The sequence below is a fragment of the Clarias gariepinus genome, chromosome 21 (assembly GCF_024256425.1).
Source record: "Clarias gariepinus isolate MV-2021 ecotype Netherlands chromosome 21, CGAR_prim_01v2, whole genome shotgun sequence".
NCBI lineage: Eukaryota > Metazoa > Chordata > Actinopteri > Siluriformes > Clariidae > Clarias > Clarias gariepinus.
Genome location: NC_071120.1, coordinates 10443136 through 10462200, shown reverse-complemented (window position 1 = coordinate 10462200; position 19065 = coordinate 10443136). Strand labels below are relative to the sequence as shown.

General features: G+C 36.9%; 1 protein-coding gene and 1 pseudogene across 1 annotated transcript; both read right to left on the bottom strand.

The window, feature by feature from the left end:
• Positions 1–228: 228 nt before the first annotated feature.
• On the bottom strand, positions 229–1484 carry LOC128509065 (fMet-Leu-Phe receptor-like; annotated as a pseudogene).
• A 496-nt stretch (positions 1485–1980) lies between these two features.
• LOC128509064 (chemerin-like receptor 1) lies at positions 1981–17135 on the bottom strand. Its single transcript, XM_053480637.1, has 4 exons — positions 17003–17135; positions 3842–3988; positions 3586–3708; positions 1981–3225 (listed from the first exon to the last, which is right to left on the bottom strand). Exons 1-4 carry the CDS (start codon positions 17133–17135, stop codon positions 2204–2206), a joined length of 1425 nt encoding a protein of 474 aa, XP_053336612.1. The 3' UTR covers positions 1981–2203.
• Between the last annotated feature and the right edge of the window lie 1930 nt (positions 17136–19065).

Below are 19065 nucleotides of genomic sequence, written 5' to 3'. Positions count from 1 at the left end.
AACATGCAAAAGAATAAGAAATCAGGAAGGGGGCAAATAGTTTTTCACACAACTGTATTTTTTTTTTATAAAAACATCAAAACAATACTTAAATTCTCAAAATCAAATATACAAATGTCAGGGTGGACATTATAAAGCATTTTAGGCAGACAATCTAAGCATATAATTTTATAGAAGAGCTTTTATTGCAACTTTACACAGAAGAACATGATTTTATCATACACATGTTAAAATTGTTCATGTACTCTGTCCTGCATTGTGGTTTTTCAAGTGTACACTGCACAGGGGTGTCAAATATGTTAATGTATTTTGTAACGGGTTTGGCACAAGGGGGGCAATAACCCCACAGACATGAGGAGAGGTCTTACAGAAAAATGTTATTTAGGAAAGAAAAGGGTTAAAGGAGGAAGAAAGGGAAAAAGGGAAGAAAAGTTGTGCACATGCAGGTCTGGTTGGCAGTGCCCTGCTGGCATGCGGGCACAGACTGGTGAGCGATGGCGATGGGCAAAGTGGCGCAGGCTCGCAGCTGTCCTTGCTGCAGTTATCAAAGGGCGGAATACTATTCACAAGTTTAAAGTCCTTGGATCGTGTTCAATTGCCCCGCTCGCGTGCCACTTGCCCCCCGCATGACTTGCATGCTGTGTTTTATAGTGTGGGGAGTGTGATAGTGTAGTAGTGCATATGCACTTTCTATTTAAAAAAAGTCAGATTATTCAGATTTTTTAACTCTCTATCAACAAGGGTTTAGTAAAATATAAACTGATGATTCAGTATATTAGTAACAAATGGCCTATTGGACCTCAGCATCTGGTTATTTTTCAGCTTTTACGGTGATGAGAACAGAAGAGACAATAATGATCAGTAAGGGAATCACAAATCCAAAAATTAATAGGCAGGTCATTATAGTAGTTAATGTATTATAATGCATGTAGATGTAGAAACAGTTCTGGCTTTAGTTACGGCCTATAGCTATATCTTTCAAAATGGCTGCTGGTAAGCTAACCAGTAAGATGATCCAGGCTAGTAGAACAATCACCAAGGCCCTGCATGAGCTTGTTTTGTGCCCATACAGGAAACATCACCACAACAGCGATCCACACTGATGATGACGAGGAGGAAGATGCAGCTGAACCAGTTGAGGAACCTGAAGAAGAATGTAAGCTTGCACATGAAGTGCCCAAAGACCCATGTATTTTTAACAATATAAACCATGGATAATGGCAGGAAGGCACAGAAGAGGAAGTTGGACACAGCGAGGCTGAGGTACGAGAAATTGTTGACTATTTTCTTAATCTTAAACCCTGCAATCCAGATTACCAAACCATTTCCAGTGAGTGCATATGCACTTTCTATTTTAAAAAGTCAGATATTATTTAGATTTTTTAACTCTATCAACAAGGGTTTAGTAAAATATAAACTGAAGATTCAGTATATTAGTAACAAATACCTTCTCTGTGAGTTTATATGTTACATCCATAACGCATAATGTCATATCCATAATGCTTGAACTGACGAAGACAAAATAATGTTTTTCTTTTTATAAATACAGTATATCATAAATTTTTCTGCAATAAACCATATTTTCATGTTTTTAACTGTTAAATTTAGGGTCTTAAATTCTACACTGTAAATTCTATGGTTATTACAAGTTTTGTGAAATACGGTTTTATCCTGTAGAAGTTACAGTATATGGTATTTTACTGTTAAATTTACAGACATTTTTTACAGTGTATGTTTAAATAAAAAAAAAAAATAAAAAAAAAAAAAACAACATTCGCCATAGCATTTAGCTAATCTTTTTTTTTTATTAATTATTTACTTCAACTATTGTACAGTTCAGATCTATTTTTAGTTACATTTAATGATGTGGAACATCTCTGAAAGATGTTTTTGTCATTACTTATGTGTGAACAGCTACAAGCTGTTGTTCCCAAACCAATCTCTCTTTTTTTTTTTTATTAAACCCAGTCATGTTTTATCCCTTAATTAAAAAAAAAAATCCTTTCCTTAGCTGCAATAAAAGTAATACTACTGTGTAACCAAATAATCTCTTAAGGCAATGATTTTGCACTAATATTTCTATTTAATATTTTTCAGCATACTATTTATTTGTATTATTTAGCTTGCAGTAACTGAGCTGGCTGTTATAAACTGCTCCCAGTAGTGGTATGAAAGAAGCAGATTTGAACTTTCATTTATAATTTTATACAGTACTTGAAAGTACGTTGTCTCCTGAGTTCGTCATATCTGTCACTCTATGTGTACTCTGGGCTTCCTCCTCAAATTTGCTCTCAGTCTTAGACAGAAGTGCATAACATTTCTTCTTCAAGTCCTTTGCCATAAAAGCATAAAGTAATGGGTTAATAAAACTGTTAGCACTAGCAAGTATAAGTCCAATTTTTTGTCCAATCAAGGCAATACTGGCATATTTTGGCTTTATTATCAATATGTTAAAAAAATGGAAAGGCATCCAGCAAATGAAAAAAGCAGCTATTAGTGCTGTCATAATCTTAAATGGCCTATTGGACCTCAGCATCTGGTTATTTTTCAGCTTTACAGTGATGAGGACAGAAGAGACAATGATGATCAGTAAGGGAATCACAAATCCAAAAATTAATAGGCAGGTCATTAGAGTAGTTAATGTATTATAATGCATGGAAATGTAGGAACACTTCTGTTTTGAGTAATCGTCTATAGCTATATCTTTCAAAATGGCTGCTGGTAAGCTGAGCAGTGCTGAGACGATCCAGGCTAGTAGAACAATCACCAAGGCCCTGCGTGTGGTGCGCTTGTTTTGTGCCCATACAGGAAACATCACCACAACACAGCGATCCACACTGATGATGACGAGGAGGAAGATGCTGCTGAACCAGTTGAGGAACCAGAAGAAGAATGTAAGCTTGCACATGAAGCGCCCAAAGACCCATGTATTTTTAACAATATAAACAATGGATAATAGCAGGAAGGCACAGAAGAGGAAGTCGGACACAGCGAGGCTGAGGTACCAGAGATTTTGGACTGTTTTCTTAATCTTAAACCCTGCAATCCAGATTACCAAACCATTTCCAATGAGTCCAAGAACCACAATAATCACAAGAGCTGTTGCCTGAAATGCACACATCACATTTGTGCAATTTGCTGTAGGTTTAGGCACTGATCGTTCCAGTGAAGAGTTTGAATAATTCCTTGTAAAAGCTGCATCTGAAGCCATGATGCTGTTTAAATCTGTACAATAAACACAAATAAAATATGATTCAGAATGACATTTTAGTATTTTTTTTTTAAATAAAAGAGCTTGAGGAGCTGCAATATATTAAGGAAAGGATGTCTCAAGGATGTCTATAATAAAAAAAAACTTGTAACCTTCATTGTAAATGGTAAATGTCCATGACAGCACAATTTAAAGAAAAGTGAACAAGTACAGTTTGTTTGAAATGGATATCAGGAGAAAGCCAAATACCACACATCCTGTGGCGTAACACAGGCAGAAGGACGAATACCACACATCCTGTGGCGTAACACAGGCAGAAGGACGAATACCACACATCCTGTGGCGTAGCACAGGCAGAAGGACGAATACCACACATCCTGTGGCGTAACACAGCCAGAAGGACGAATACCACACATCCTGTGGCGTAGCACAGGCAGAAGGACGAATACCACACATCCTGTGGCGTAACACAGCCAGAAGGACGAATACCACACATCCTGTGGCGTAGCACAGGCAGAAGGACGAATACCACACATCCTGTGGCGAAACACAGGCAGGAGGACGAAACACAGGAAAGAACACACAAACTACACGTGGAGCTGAAACTGGACACAACAAGACAAGACACACGTAGAGACTGGGAGGGACACGTAGAGACTGGGAGGGACACGTAGAGACTGGGAGGGACACGTAGAGACTGGGAGGGACACGTGGAGACTGGGAGGGACACGTGGAGACTGGGAGGGACACGTGGAGACTGGGAGGGACACGTGGAGACTGGGAGGGACACAGGAGACTAGACACAGGAGACTAGAGACAGAGAGAGACGGGACTAGGGCTAAAGACATGGCAATCAGCTAGGCATGGCTTTTAGCTAAACATGGTTAAGCTATACTTAACCATGGCAGTTAGCTACACATTCACCTAGCTAAGAATGTCTTTAGCCCCAACATGCACTAAGCTACACTTACCTAATAGCTCTACACACACTAGAGAATTGGGGCACAGAAACACAGAGACAAGGGATACCCAGTGGCTAGGCTAGGGGACACTCAAAGGCTAGGCTCACTGGGACACTAGGGAGACAGGAAACACAGAATAGCTAAAGACACAAAGAGGCTATGGCTAGAAGCATGCTAGTTAGCTCAACCTAGATTTTAGCTACACACACTTTTAGCCAAACACACACCTAGCTACTTACCTGACTCTAGCTAAACACACAAAAAAACAGGAGGACAAAACCACAATACTCACATACACATATGACATGACCGATTCAGCTCCACACACACAAAACACCTACAGAAAACATTGCCAAACTGAGAGCCCAAGTCCAACTTAAATCAAAATATAAACAAAACAAACCAAACCAAAATGCCCACACAAATGACCGTGGTTAAACCAAAAATGCTCAACCCAGTTTCCAGTTAGATTAATCTCACCTCGGCTCAGGTGTGCACTCGCATCACCTGACCGAGGGTGCCTTCTGGGAAACTGAGTCAGCCAACAAAAACTACAACTAAAAAACAGCGACCTCTGGTGGTGGTCCCTTACAATTGATGCTTATATTTAGTGCAATTACTCTCGTTTTTGCACGCTGAATCTTTCTTTTACACATTCAAGATCATTTATGCTTGCCCTGTTTTTTTCTTCTGTGCACTCACTTGCACAAACTGCAGCAGCGTTATAACTCTGCAACTATTCCAGCCAACCAAAGACTAGAATCGGCGCCACACCTGCCAATCAGAAACTGAAGGCGACACATTCGGACTGTCTGTTTCCTAATTGGCTCCCCAGTCCTCCACTTCTAGTATGAATTCACGGCTGGAAGCTGCATCATTGCGTGCGTTAGTTCGTATAGTTATTTTTTTTTTCGACATAAGGTAAATTTATGGATTTTTGTTAGTAATGGTAATTTGTAATTAAGTACATACTTTAAGCTTTAGAATGTATTGTCTAATGTGTTGTTGCTAAATCTTATGTTCTTTGCTTTGCTAGCTCTCGGCCTGTTTTCAGTCTCTGTGTAACAGCTAGAATCAACACACCAGGTGTTTGTGAACACGTTTCGTTTTACATAAATAAACTATAGTAGTGCTTTTTTGTAACTTGTGCAAATTAAATCTGTTGAACTCATGAATAAGATCTGCCTCATAATAATTAATGTAATGTGTTTCAAAAACATGTATATAATGTAGAAAATGCATTTAGCATATATACATTATCCTAAAAAACAAATTAAATTTTTTCTGTAAGAAATAATGGAAACTTAATTTATTCGTTCTACAGCCCAAAAAAAAAAAAAATATAAAGATAGTTAATACAAAATATAAAGTAAAAATAAAACAAATTAACCTGCACTTTACCTTTAAAAAAAGTCAAAATAAATCCCAAGAGATAAGTGATCCGTTTGTACACGCAGGCGCTGTGTGTGTGTGTGTGTGCATGCACATTACACACATACATACACACACACACACACACACAATGCCAGACACATGCTCTCTGCTTTACACGGAAACTCTGCTTTGTTGCGATTCTTTTCAAAGGTAATGTCCTGGTTCATTTGTTTTTTTTTTTACTTTACAGCAGTGATGGCGGCGGTGAGGTCGGCTGCCGTCACAACTGCTTCGACCCCCTTTTTTTGTTTTTGTTTTTTAAGTTAGTTTTCAGCATTTCAAACCCGGCAAAATCACCACCATTAAGTACATTAGGTATTTTAGAGACTTTCTTGTTTCCATTGGTGTACAATGTACTCATAATTCGAAGTTTTTAACTGCGGATTCGAGCTGGCCGGGACTGGGACTTTAATAGTGCCAACCTCAAACGCGCAGCGCCAAACTTTTATCAGCACATCACCTGCCCCACCAGGGGCTAAAGGACACTGGACCTCTGTTACACGAAAGTCAAGGACGGCTACAAGGCACAATCTCATCCACCGTTTGTGAAATCCGACCATGCTGCCACCTTCCTCCTGCCAAAATACAAACAAAGGCTGAAACAGGAAGTTCCGGTTTAAAGAGGCGGACCAATTGGTGGCCGCAATACAGGATGCACTTGATGACGTAGACTAGGCCATGTTCAGAAACAGCTCCGATGATGACGTCAGCGTGTTTACGGAAGCGGTTGTGGGATTCATTGGGAAATTAGCGGATGATACCATCGAAAAAAATACTACAGATGTCGCCATTAGGACTGTGCATGTCTTTCCGCGAGATGCCGCAATTTACAATCCATGTTTTGTGCTTCACTGAACATCCGCCAGATGGCGCATGGAAGGACTTTATCTAAAAGCCGGACCAAGTACAACGATGAACTGTGTATAAAGTCAACCTTAAACAATATTGTTTCCAATGCTGAAGCAAACATGAATTTTTTTTCATTTTACAACAGAAATTTCATAATAAACGTGTGTATGTGTGCTTCATGTTATTTTTATAATAATGAAATGGGATGCCCAAATTCGTGCTTTAAAAGTTTCTTATATAGTTTTTGTAATGTCTTAACAGGGACAAAATAATGAAAGACACGGCAATGCCTCGGTTTAAATGGTATTATATCTTAGGGATAGATATAATGTAAAAATGTGTCGACATCCTCTAAAGACATGAATGAACAATATATATATATGTGTGTGTGTGTGTGTGTGTGTGTGTGTATACAACGCGACAGCGCGCTCAGTTACTTTAATGCCTTTTCTTACCTTCAATGTAGGTTATCAAACTGGTTTCGCGGATGGGGGAATTGGCAGAATTGAGGGGTTTAAGACTATTTAACAAGACAGAGCAGACGTCTCTGCCTAAAATGTATTTTGCCAGCAAAACATAGAATAAATAGAAATAAAATTTTTAATGGTACCAATCAAATCAGACTTCATACTTTGAGTGTAGTTCACAAATTTACTGAATATATTATGTTTTTATGTGTATACAGTATGTTTTTGTATGTGAATATATTATAAAGTATGTGTATGTGCGCGCGTCTAATACACTCAAAAAAATGAACATGGCTACCTGTACTAAAATGTAATATGTGTTTTGTACATAATAATTTCATGTTTCCAAGATGAACATGAATAATTTATGTTGTATTATCATGAAATTCAACAACTTAACATGTATTAGATTCAATCATGTTGAGATAAACCGAAAAGTTCTTGTCGCTATGAAAACCGGAAATCAAATCAAACATCGCGAGAAGATATCGCGAGAAGAGAGTTCGTTGAGAAGCCAAACGTTTGGCGGGCGTGTGGAAAAGGTAAGCAGGAATTAATTCCCATCTTTCTAAATAGAAACGGAATACTGAACATGAATGTCACCTGCGTTTTAGCGATGTTTAGTCACAGTATTTTGGTGTAAGTTATTTCTTGTATTTTCAATCACACTTAAACGGTTATATGCGCGTGCTTAATCTGTGGTTCGGTTCTGGTTTCGGTCTGTTCTCATGAGTTGTGAAGCGAGAGGAACAAAGTATAAATATTTTTTATTTGCTAAATTAAGGATCATAAATTTTAATGAAATATCTATCTGTATTTTTTCACAGGAGTTTGTGAGTGAAAGTGTCCTTTCTGCATCTGACTTCAGGGGTTTCCTGACCAACCGTCTCTAACGGTCATATTTAAAAGTCATAACGTACAGATATTAAGTACAAAAACGTTTCTGTTGGTGTTTATTACTATTTTTCTATGATTTATACTCATTTGTGATGTTTTATTTTTGTACATCTTTTCAAATTGAGACCTCATTTGTAATTTGCTGCTGGTGTAAAACAGTGTTTTTAATAAATATAAAATAAAAATCTCTGTTTTATCCCGTTTGTCTTATGCTTCCTTCCTTCACAGAATTCTGTTGACCAGGGCTTGAAGGTTAAATTTACTTGAGTTGGATCAACTTAATTTACAACTGAAAAATTTGTTGGTCCAAAGCTATTCATCTATGTTAACAGTATTAAATTATGTTGGACGCAGCTGTAGTAAATAAGTTAAATGAACCTAATAAAATTTATTTGACTGAACCTAAGAACATTAAGTTGGGCCAACAAAATTGCTTAATGCTGAAAGAAAGCCATTAAATCAGGTGGACATTCTTTCCATAATTTAATTATGTTCATTCAACGAGTTATTTCTTTGAGTGTATGTAACATTAATACATGCAATTCATAATAACTGTATGTTGTTAAAGTATTTGTGAATATGTAAGTAACGATGCGACTCGCGCGAGGGGCAGAGCCGCATATTAACTGTTAAGAACGGGCCGGGTCATGATACCGCGACACTCTGTGTGATCATTCGGTCGCACCAGTAAAAGGTGTCAGGGCCAAAGACAAAGAGCGCTGGAGAAGACACAGGCAAGGCCCAAGCCTCTGTCTGTCTAAGACACCGGCGAGAAAGTGAGGGCATCAGTTTAGCGTGCGCTCTCGAGTTAAAGTGCACAAAGCACAAACTCTACTCTCTCTCTTCCTATAAATCCATAAGGGCATAAGCCCCGAGCGCATCTTTAGTTTTTTTTTTTAGTTTCCAGAATCCCGTCCGTTCTCGCGTAGACACTGGAGCTCTGGTTATTTTGTGTTGTTAGTATTCTTTTGGTTTCCTTTTAAGTTTCTTAATTAATAATCCCACATTATCTTTAAACGGAAATGTCTTCCCGTGCCTGTCATAAGCAATCACAGCCAGGGCCGGTTCTAGACAGGCACATAGGGGGGGCAGTGAGTAATGTGAAGGGGGCATCATGTGTACACATCATGTTCAAGCACTTTTTTCCCTTGTGCTTATAGTAACAGTAATATCCTTGCTGAATTGTGTTGTTGGCTGCATCAGAAGCCTGGAGAAGTGGAATGCACTTTGTCAGGCCTCTACCTTCAGACCTGTCCAACTTGGGTGTCCCACTTGAAGACTAAGCTCCTGCCGGTATAGCTCTTGAGTTCACTGAGGCACGCAAACCCCCTGACCACAATAAGGTGGCAATGCCTCAGGGGGGAAACTGAAAAATAAAAATTTAATAAATAAAACAAAATAAAATAAAATATGCTTAATCCAGATTTTATCAATTAACGACATAACATCCAGCTGGATGGTCTAATTTTCAAAAACATTTAACCTAAAGAAAGACGTAACACACTAAAACTAGAATATTTACAAAACTGAAAGGTTGTCTTATGAATAATAAAAAAAAAACTAGGTTAAAGCAGATGGGCTATAGAACAGATCATATGTTTTTATATATTTTTTAGATTTGTTAGTTATTTTTTTTATAGTAAAAGAACTGCTCTTTTCTCTCCAATCCACTCCTTAACAACAGTCTCCTATTTCCCTGTGCGTGCGCTGCAGTCTGTAAATGAATACACGCAGCGGAGACATAAGGGAAATGTTATATAAATTTAAATGGTCTTAAATGAATTTAATTACCTGATAGTAGGCTACCTTATAATTTGATAGTGTTAACTACGAATGTCCTGATGCATGAATATGCCAACATATCTTATTTAAAAACGTAAAAATGTGTCGCTAATACAGTAGAAATAGAAATAGACATGAATGAATATTATAATTAATATATATATATATATATATATATATATATATATATATATATTATTCATATTTTATGAACACAAAAGTATTAGGTCTTTTCATCATGTTTTTTGCTGTTTGTGTCCAGCATTAAATAATTTTTTATCCATTATTTGACCACGGCTGGAAATAAGAGCTGGAATGTGATTGTGAATTTATGACTGAAATAAATAAAGCTGTTCTTTGCCGTGTGGAAACCCGCGGCTCGTACTTTTACTTTACAAATATATATTTGTATATTTTTATATATTATATATATATATATATATATATATATATATATATATAGAGAGAGAGAGAGAGAGAGAGAGAGAGATGCGTTTTGCTGGGGAAAAACATTATAGGCAGAGACGTCTGCTCGGTCTCGTGTTTTAAAACCCCTAATTCTGCAAATTCCCCCATCAGCGAAACCGGTTTGATAACTTCACACCTCTTATGAATAAAAGGTGAGAAGAGGCATAACTGGGGGTTCTGTGGGTGTGCTTCACCTCGGAGCGCGCTGTCGCATTGTATTCAAAGAATAGACTAAAACACAATCATGTTTGCTTCAGCATTGGAAACAATATTGTATTAGGCTAACTTTATGAAAGATTATACACTCTTTTATTCTTTGTAAAATGTCTATTTGCACTCACACGCGGGCATCTTTAAATTTGAACTGAAAATAATAGTGGGCTGGTAGGAACGTTATTTTTCCTATAACTTAAACGGCTGAATAAAGTTAAATATACACAATAAAATAATAATTGCGTTTGCTTTACATTTGAGCACTTATGTGTAAATAGCTTTTTCAGTGCATATATACTACTATATCATATTATATATTTAATTCATATTTTACAACAATACATGCCGTTTGTAATTTACTTACGATTGTACTTTTAAAATGTAACCTACATATCAGCATATTTACAGTATAAGCATATTTAACTACTTCAGCAGTGAATGAGAAATTTGGTCGGTCTAGCTTTTAGATATAGTTCTTATTTGATATAATTTAATTATTTAATTTATTATCTTATTATAAACATAATTGTTATTTTTTATACCGGTCCTTCTCAAAAAATTTGCATGTTGTGATAAAGTTTATTATTTTCTGTAATGTACTGATAAACATTAGACTTTTATATATTTTAGATTAATTACACACAACTGAACTAGTTCAAGCCTTTTAATTATTTTAATATTAATGATTTTGGCATACAGCTCATGAAAACCCAAAATTCCTATCTCAAAAAATTAGCATATCATGAAAAGGTTCTCTAAACGAGCTATTAACCTAATCATCTGAATCAACTAATTAACTTTAAACACCTGCAAAAGATTTCTGAGGCTTTTAAAACCTCCCAGCCTGGTTCATTACTTAAAACCGCAATCATGGGTAAGACTGCCGACCTGACTGCTGTCCAGAAGGCTATCATTGACACCCTCAAGCAAGAGGGTAAGACACAAAAAGAAATTTCGGAACAAATAGGCTGTTCCCAGAGTGCTGTATCAAGGCACCTCAGTGGGAAGTCTGTGGGAAGGAAAAAGTGTGGCAGAAAACGCTGCACAACAAGAAGAGGTGACCGGACCCTGAGGAAGATTGTGGAGAAGGACCGATTCCAGACCTTGGGGGACCTACGGAAGCAGTGGACTGAGTCTGGAGTAGAAACATCCAGAGCCACCGTGTACAGGCGTGTGCAGTAAATGGGCTAAAGGTGCCGCATTCCCTAGGTCAAGCCACTTTTGAAACAGAAACAGCGGCAGAAGCGCCTGACCTGGGCTACAGAGAAGCAGCACTGGACTGGTGCTCAGTGGTCCAAAGTATTTTGCATGTCATTCAGAAATCAAGGTGCACAGCTGCTGGTGTTGGTCCACTGTGTTTTATCAAGGGCAGGGTCAATGCAGCTAGCTATCAGGAGATTTTGGAGCACTTCATGCTTCCATCTGCTGAAAAGCTTTATGGAGATGAAGATTGAATTTTTTAGCACGACCTGGCACCTGTTTACAGTGCCAAAACCACTGGTAAATGGTTTACTGACCATGATATTACTGTGCTCAATTGGCCTGCCAACTCTGCTGACCTGAACCCCATAGAGAATCTGTGGGATATTGTGAGGAGAAAGTTGAGAGACGCAAGACCCAACACTCTGGATGAGCTTAAGGCAGCTATCGAAGGGCCTGGACCTCCATAACACCTCAGCAGTGCCACAGGCTGATTGCTTCCATGCCACGCCGCATTGAAGCAGTCATTTCTGCAAAAGGATTTCCGACCAAGTCTTGAGTGCATAACTGAACATAATTATTTGAAGGTTGACCATTTTTGTATTAAAAACACTTTTCTTTTATTGGTTGGATGAAATATGCTAATTTTTTGAGATAGGAATTTTGGGTTTTCATGAGCTGTATGCCAAAATCATCAATATTAAAACAATTAAAAGGCTTGAACTACTTCAGTTTTGTGTAATGAATCTGAAATATATGAAAGTCTAATGTTTATCAGTACATTACAGAAAATAGCCTTTTGTTAAAGCTGCGGATTTATACACGCCGATGAATGAATTTTAGATGAATTTTAAAGCATCTTTTTAGGCCTAAATATTCATTTTTATTCATGGCCAGGTGTATTACAAAGTGAAGTTGTTTTGTTGTGTATCTGCACGGAGAGATTGTGTGTGTGTGTGTGTGTGTGTGCGCACGTAGAGTTTGTGTGTGTGTTTGTGACGTTATCCTCTCCTTCAAACGTGTTTCCAACCAACCAACCCTGGCCTCCAAACTCAGAAGGCTACGTGTCATAGCAGATAACTCCTTTGATCTGCTGGTTACATTGGGGCGCCGACTGCCGATCAGCATATAGTAACCTGTACAACCCAAGCTCTTCCCCCAAAAAATAGTGTAAATGTCTGCAACAATCACTAACCATTCAAATGTGTAGAATTTAATTAAACACGAATATATAAATTATATTTTCTTTATACATATTATTTTCGTATATATTTTTCATATATATATATATATATATATATATATATATATATATATATATATTTGATGGATCCATGTTCTCATTCTGTTTATGCCAAATTCTGACTCTACCATTTGAATGTCTCAACATAAATTGAGACTCATCAGACCATGAAACATTTTTCCAGTCTTTAACTGTCCAATTTTGGTGAACTTGTGCAAATTGTAGCCTCTTTTTACTATTTGTAGTGGAGATGAGTGGTACCCAGTGGGGTCCTCTGGTGTTGTAGCCCATCCGCCTCAAGGTTGTGCGTGTTGTGGCTTAACAAATGCTTTGCTGCATTCCTCGGTTGTAATGAGTGGTTATTTCAGGCAAAGTTGCTCTTCTATCAGCTTGAATCAGTCGGTCCATTCTCCTTTGACCTCTAGCATCAACAAGGCATTTTTCGCCCACAGGACTGCTGCATACTGGATGTTTTTCCCTTTTCTCACCATTCTTTGTAAGCCCTAGAAATGGTTGTGCGTGAATAACTGGGCAGATTGTGAAATACTCAGACCGGCCCGTCTGGCACCAATAACCATGCCACGTTCAAAATTGTTTAAATCACCTTTCCTTCCCATTCTGACATTCAGTTTGGAGTTCAGGAGATTGTCTTGACCAGGACCACACCCCTAAATGCATTAAAGCAACTGCCATGTAATTGGTTGATTAGATAATTGCATTAATGAGAAATTAAACAGGTGTTCCTAATAATCCTTAAGGTGAGTGTGTATGTATATATATATATATATATATATATATATATATATATATGCTCAGCAAAAAAAAAAAAAGAAACGTCGTCTGACTTTCAACAGTTTTTACTTTCAGTAAACTTAATGTGAGAGTCAACACCATAAGACATAAACTAAAAATGTTTCACAATGTGTCCCTGAATGAAGGGAGGCTCAAAATCAAAAGTACCAGTCAGTATCTGGTGTGGCCACCAGCTGCTTGAAGTACTGCAGTGCATCTCCTCCTCATGGACTGCCTATTGCGGACAGTCTGAGCACTGATGGATGGATTGTGTGTTCCTGGTGTGACTCGCCAGTTGTTGTGGCCATCCTGTACCTCTCACGCAGGTGTGATATTCGGATGTACCGATCCTGTGCAGGTGTTGTTACACGTGGTCTTCCACTGCGAGGATGATCAGCTGTCCTTCCTGTCTCCCTGTAGCGCCGTCTTAGGCGTCTCACAGTGCGGACATGGCGATTTATTGCCCTAGCCACATCAGCAGTCCTCATGCCTCCCCGCAGCATGCCTAATGCACGTTCACGCAGGAGAGCAGGGACCCTGGGCATCTTTCTTTGGGTGTATTTCACAGTCGGTAGACAAGTCTCTTTAGTGTCCTGCGTTTTTAGAACTGTGACCTTAAATGCCTACTTTCTGTAAGCTGTTAAGTTCTTAACGACCATTCCACAGGTGCATGTTAATTAATTGATTATGGTTAATTGAACATGCATGGAAAACATTGTATAAACCCTTTACAATAAAGATCTGTAAAGTTATTTGGATTTTTACAACATTATTGTTGAAATACACAGTCCTGAAAAAGGGACGTTACTTTTTTTGCTGAGTATCCATTTTTTGTTCGTATTCTCTTTTAGTTTGAATTTTATTTCCCAGAATGCACCTTGGTCAGGTGATGAGAGCGCTCACCTGAACCAAGGTAGCTAATCAGTTCAGTTAAGTTCAGTTTCTTTGTATGTCATCTGTTTATGAACTGTTATGTTAAAGTGCTGTTTTAGTTCCATTGTGGTTTGTGTTTCTCCTGGTTGGTGTTTCTAATGTTTTGTTTATCTCCTAGTCTAGTGTATCTCCTAGCCTTTGTTTAAGTTTAGTTTAGCTCATGTTATGTTTAACTCCTTGTTTAGCTCCTGTTCACTTAAGTCCTGCAGTATTGATAAAGGTTATGGTTAATATGAATCCTTGTTGTTTTTCAGTGTAATGTTGAGTTTCCAGTTTCATTGTTTCATGTTCCTTAGTTCTATTGTGTGAGTGTTTATTTATTTTCCGTTTTCTTTATTAAAAACCCTTCCAAAGTTTCTTCACCTCTTGTAACATCTGTACCACCTCAGTCCGGGGGAAAAAGGTCTGGTTCACCGGATTACTGAGCCGCCGCTTTGTCTCCCCCTAGTGTGTTTACATGTGTACTTGTTCACCAGTATCTGTCTAATCCCTGCATCTGCAGTCTCTACAACGTGATAGACATGACACCTTTGCATATAATATAATATCATATTATATTACATTATAATGAATAATACACTTGGTACCAACCAGAAAGGAATTTTATTTCATATATAATTTGTGAATATATATATATATATATATATATATATATATATATATATATATATATATATATATATATATATATATATTATGGCAAGCCGTTTAGGAAAATATTCATGAGAGAATTGAATGAAAACTCGATATATATTGAATGAAAGTCTGAATATATTGAATGAAACTCGATATATATTGAATGAAACTCGATATATATTGAATGGATTCTGAATATATTGAATGAAAAGTCTGAATATATTGAATGAAAAGTCTGAATATATTGAATGAAACTCGATATATATTGAATGAAACTCGATATATATTGAATGGATTCTGAATATATTGAATGAAACTCGATATATATTGAATGGATTCTGAATATATTGAATGAAACTCGATATATATTGAATGGATTCTGAATATATTGAATGAAAAGTCTGAATATATTGAATGAAACATGACGTCATCAAAACACAGCGTCATCTTTAGAAAGAATGAGCGAGTCAGCGAGAAACTTGGTTGCTGCGATTATGAGAAATGCAGAGATGGTCAAGATGTTAGTGAGTTGCGTGTACGGCCCAAAGTCCATTTTCTTCTCCTTTCCCCGTCCGAGTACTTACACTAGTGTTGTATAAAGTGATGTTTGGTAGCGAGAGTAAAGACGGTTACACTCACTGATTCGTATTCAAGCCAAAAACAAAGGCAATCAAGCCGAAGCAGTTAAGAGTCCAGTTGATGTGCAAACAACAGAATTGGGCATAAGGCGAGCTCGTAGCCAAGAACATTCACAGAGGGCGAAATTAATTAGAGCTAGCCACAAAGAAACTGACCGCAATAGCCCACTTCACGACGAAACGCTGGGCTTAAATACAACGCAAATTAACTGGGAAAACCAAAGCAGCTGTGACACATTAGGGAGGAAAAAGTAATAACACGTGGCGGGTTTAAACGCATTCGAATGTGTAAATGTGATATTGAGTGAGGCTTACGGCACCACTTTGGCCCGTACACACACTCACTAACATGTTGACCATCTCTTCATTTCTCAGAATCGCAGCGACCAAGTTTCTCGCTGACTCACTCATCCTTCCTAAAGATGGCGCTGTGTTTCGATGATGTCATGTTTCATTCAATATATTCAGACTTTTCATTCAATATATTCAGAATCCATTCAATATATATCGAGTTTCATTCAATATATTCAGAATCCATTCAATATATATCAAGTTTCATTCAATATATATCGAGTTTCATTCAATATATTCAGAATCCATTCAATATATTCAGACTTTTCATTCAATATATTCAGAATCCACTCTATATATATCGAGTTTCATTCAATATATTCAGAATCCTTTCAATATATATCGAGTTTCATTCAATATATTCAGAATCCATTCAATATATTCAGACTTTCATTCAATATATGTAGAGTTTTCATTCAATTCTTTCATGAATATTTTCCTAAACGGCTTGCCATAATATATATATACACTCGTACAAGGGAGGGACTTTTGTAAGTTTGTCCAATGACAAAAAAAAAGGAAAAGTCTGAGAACAGTAAAATTTTAATGGTGGAATTATTTTAACAGTGACAGATAGCACATCAAAAGGAAAATTGAACAAATAACTTTAAATATATGATAGAAACTGATTTGCATTTCATTTAGTAAAATAAGTATTTGAACCCTCTAAAAAAAAAAAAGACTTAATACTTAGTGGCAAAACACTTGTTTGCAAGCACAGAGATCAAACGTTTCTTGTAATTAATGATGAAGTTTGCGCACATTTTAGAAGGAATTTTGGTCCACTCCTCTTTGCAGATCATCTCTTAATCACAGTTTCAAGGCTGTCTCTGTGCAACTTTGAGCTTCACCTCCTTCCATAGGTTTTCTATTGGATTAAGGGCCGGAGACTGACTAGGCCAATCCATGACTTAATTAGCTTCTACTTGAGCCACTCCTTTGTTGCTGTATGTTTTGGTCATTGTCGTGCTGAAACACCCATCCATAACCCATTTTCAGTTTCCTGACAGAGGAAAGGAGGTTGTCGCTCAGGATTTTACGATATTTGGCTCCGTCCATTTTCCCGTTAATGTGGTGAAGTTGTCCTGTGCCCTTAGAAAAGAAAAAAACACCCCCAAAGCAAAATGTTTCCACCTCCATGCTTGACGGCGGGGACGATGTTTTGAGGGTCATAGACAACATTTTTCATCCTCCAAACACGGCGAGTTGAGTTAATGCCAATGAAGTCTGCTTCATTGATTGATTCTGTGGACAGGTGTCTTTTATACAGGTGACTAGTTAAGACAGGTGTCTTTTATGAGGGGTACTGGTTTAAGTTCAAGTAGGCTTTATTGTTACTTCAACCATTTAGTACACAGTGAAACGAAACAAGATTCCTCCAGGACCAAGGTGCTACATGCAACCTAAATTTACAGGAAAATTAACAGAAAAACTAAACTAGCTAACTAAGAGGCCTAGTTGGCTGACTAGCAGAGACAAGACAGATTAACCTGACAACATAAATTAACAAAAACTAACTAGCTAAATCCTAATTAGCTAATTGAGTAGAAGTGTCTAACCACACTGTGGGAGCCAGAACTCTTAATGGTTGGTAGGGCTTCAAATACTTATTTCACTCAATGAAATGCCAATGTGTTTCTATCTTTTATTTAAAGTTTTTTTTTTCTTTACTGTATACATTTTGATGTAATCAATTTTACATAATATTATATAATATAATTATATAAATATTTTTATCAAATTATAATATAACTTAATTATTTATAATAACTTCTGGGATTTATAATAACTTATGGGACATGGTACTGTGTACAATACCGTAGTCTAGTTAATTACATATTCACATATTAAGTCAATAACTGACATAACTAACATGATGATCTATGCAAATTTTGCAGATTAAAATACATAGAACCCTACCTGCAAGATTGTTAGTTTGTTGGTTTGGGATGTAACAATCCAGAAATTGTGAAGAATTAAGCTGTTATCTTTCAAAAACTCTCAGCAAAAAATGAATGAAAAAAAAATAACTTATTTTGCTTTAAAAATGCCTATGAACGCTGTGGTCGTTTTGTGTGAACACCATATGAATATAGGTAAGACATGCACATGTTATCTAAAAAGGAACAGGATTTTTTAGTGCAGAGTATGAGCACACACATTGTTATTTGTTAGTGAAATAACAAGCATCCTCATAGCATTCAGCATATTTTTTTAACTTATTAGAATATATACCATAACACTTAGGCTTTTACATACCGTATATCTTTTGTTTTTATATCTTGGGTTTATTTTATTATAAGCAACAACTCACCTTATAAAAACGCTTCTTCAGTAGTGTATTTCAGGGCTTGTTTTTTTGTTTAATTTTATACGGTCAAAGGCTTTGAATGATTTCTGTCTTTAGTTCGTCTTTGGGAAAGGATGCAGAAGAAATTCTGTTAACTTAAGTGTGAGTTACAGTAATAACCACACATCAGCTAACCACAACTTATGTACACATGCCGAGTCATTCACACACACACACACACACACACACACACACACATACACACACACACACACACACACACACATCAGACAGACCATTGAATTTGTGAAAAAAAAACATTGTATCTCTACAATTCTCTACTTCATTTATGCGCCGCAATCCACACAAAAATGGTACACAGAAAGTTCCTTGAAACTACTAACCTTTCTTTCGAACTACAAAAAAACAACAACATTTTATTAGTTCTGTCATTGTACCTTCCATGCATTCAGTTCTTTCATTGTGTGTACCCAGTCTTAAATATTTTCACCAACTCTTCTCTCAGTGTGTTTATGTATTTTTGTAAATAAATTTATATTTAAAATTCAAGACAGGTTTTAGTGATTTGGAACTGTACAGTAAGTCTAATTACCTGTACAGTAAGTCTAATTACCTGTACAGTAAGTCTAATAGCTATAAGCGCTTGAGTTCATCACTTTCTACCCTTTTGCATTTTGA

Coding starts and splice junctions, on each gene's coding strand:
- LOC128509064 (XM_053480637.1), bottom strand. CDS start 17,135: ATGGACGGAGCCAAATATCGTAAAATCCTGAGCGACAACCTCCTTTCC. Junction 3,989..17,002: donor GCAACAAAGGAGTGGCTCAA/GTAGAAGCTAAT, acceptor TGTCCCTCCCAG/TCTCCACGTGTCCCTCCCAG. Junction 3,709..3,841: donor GTGTCCCTCCCAGTCTCTAC/GTGTGTCTTGTC, acceptor GCTACGCCACAG/GATGTGTGGTATTCGTCCTT.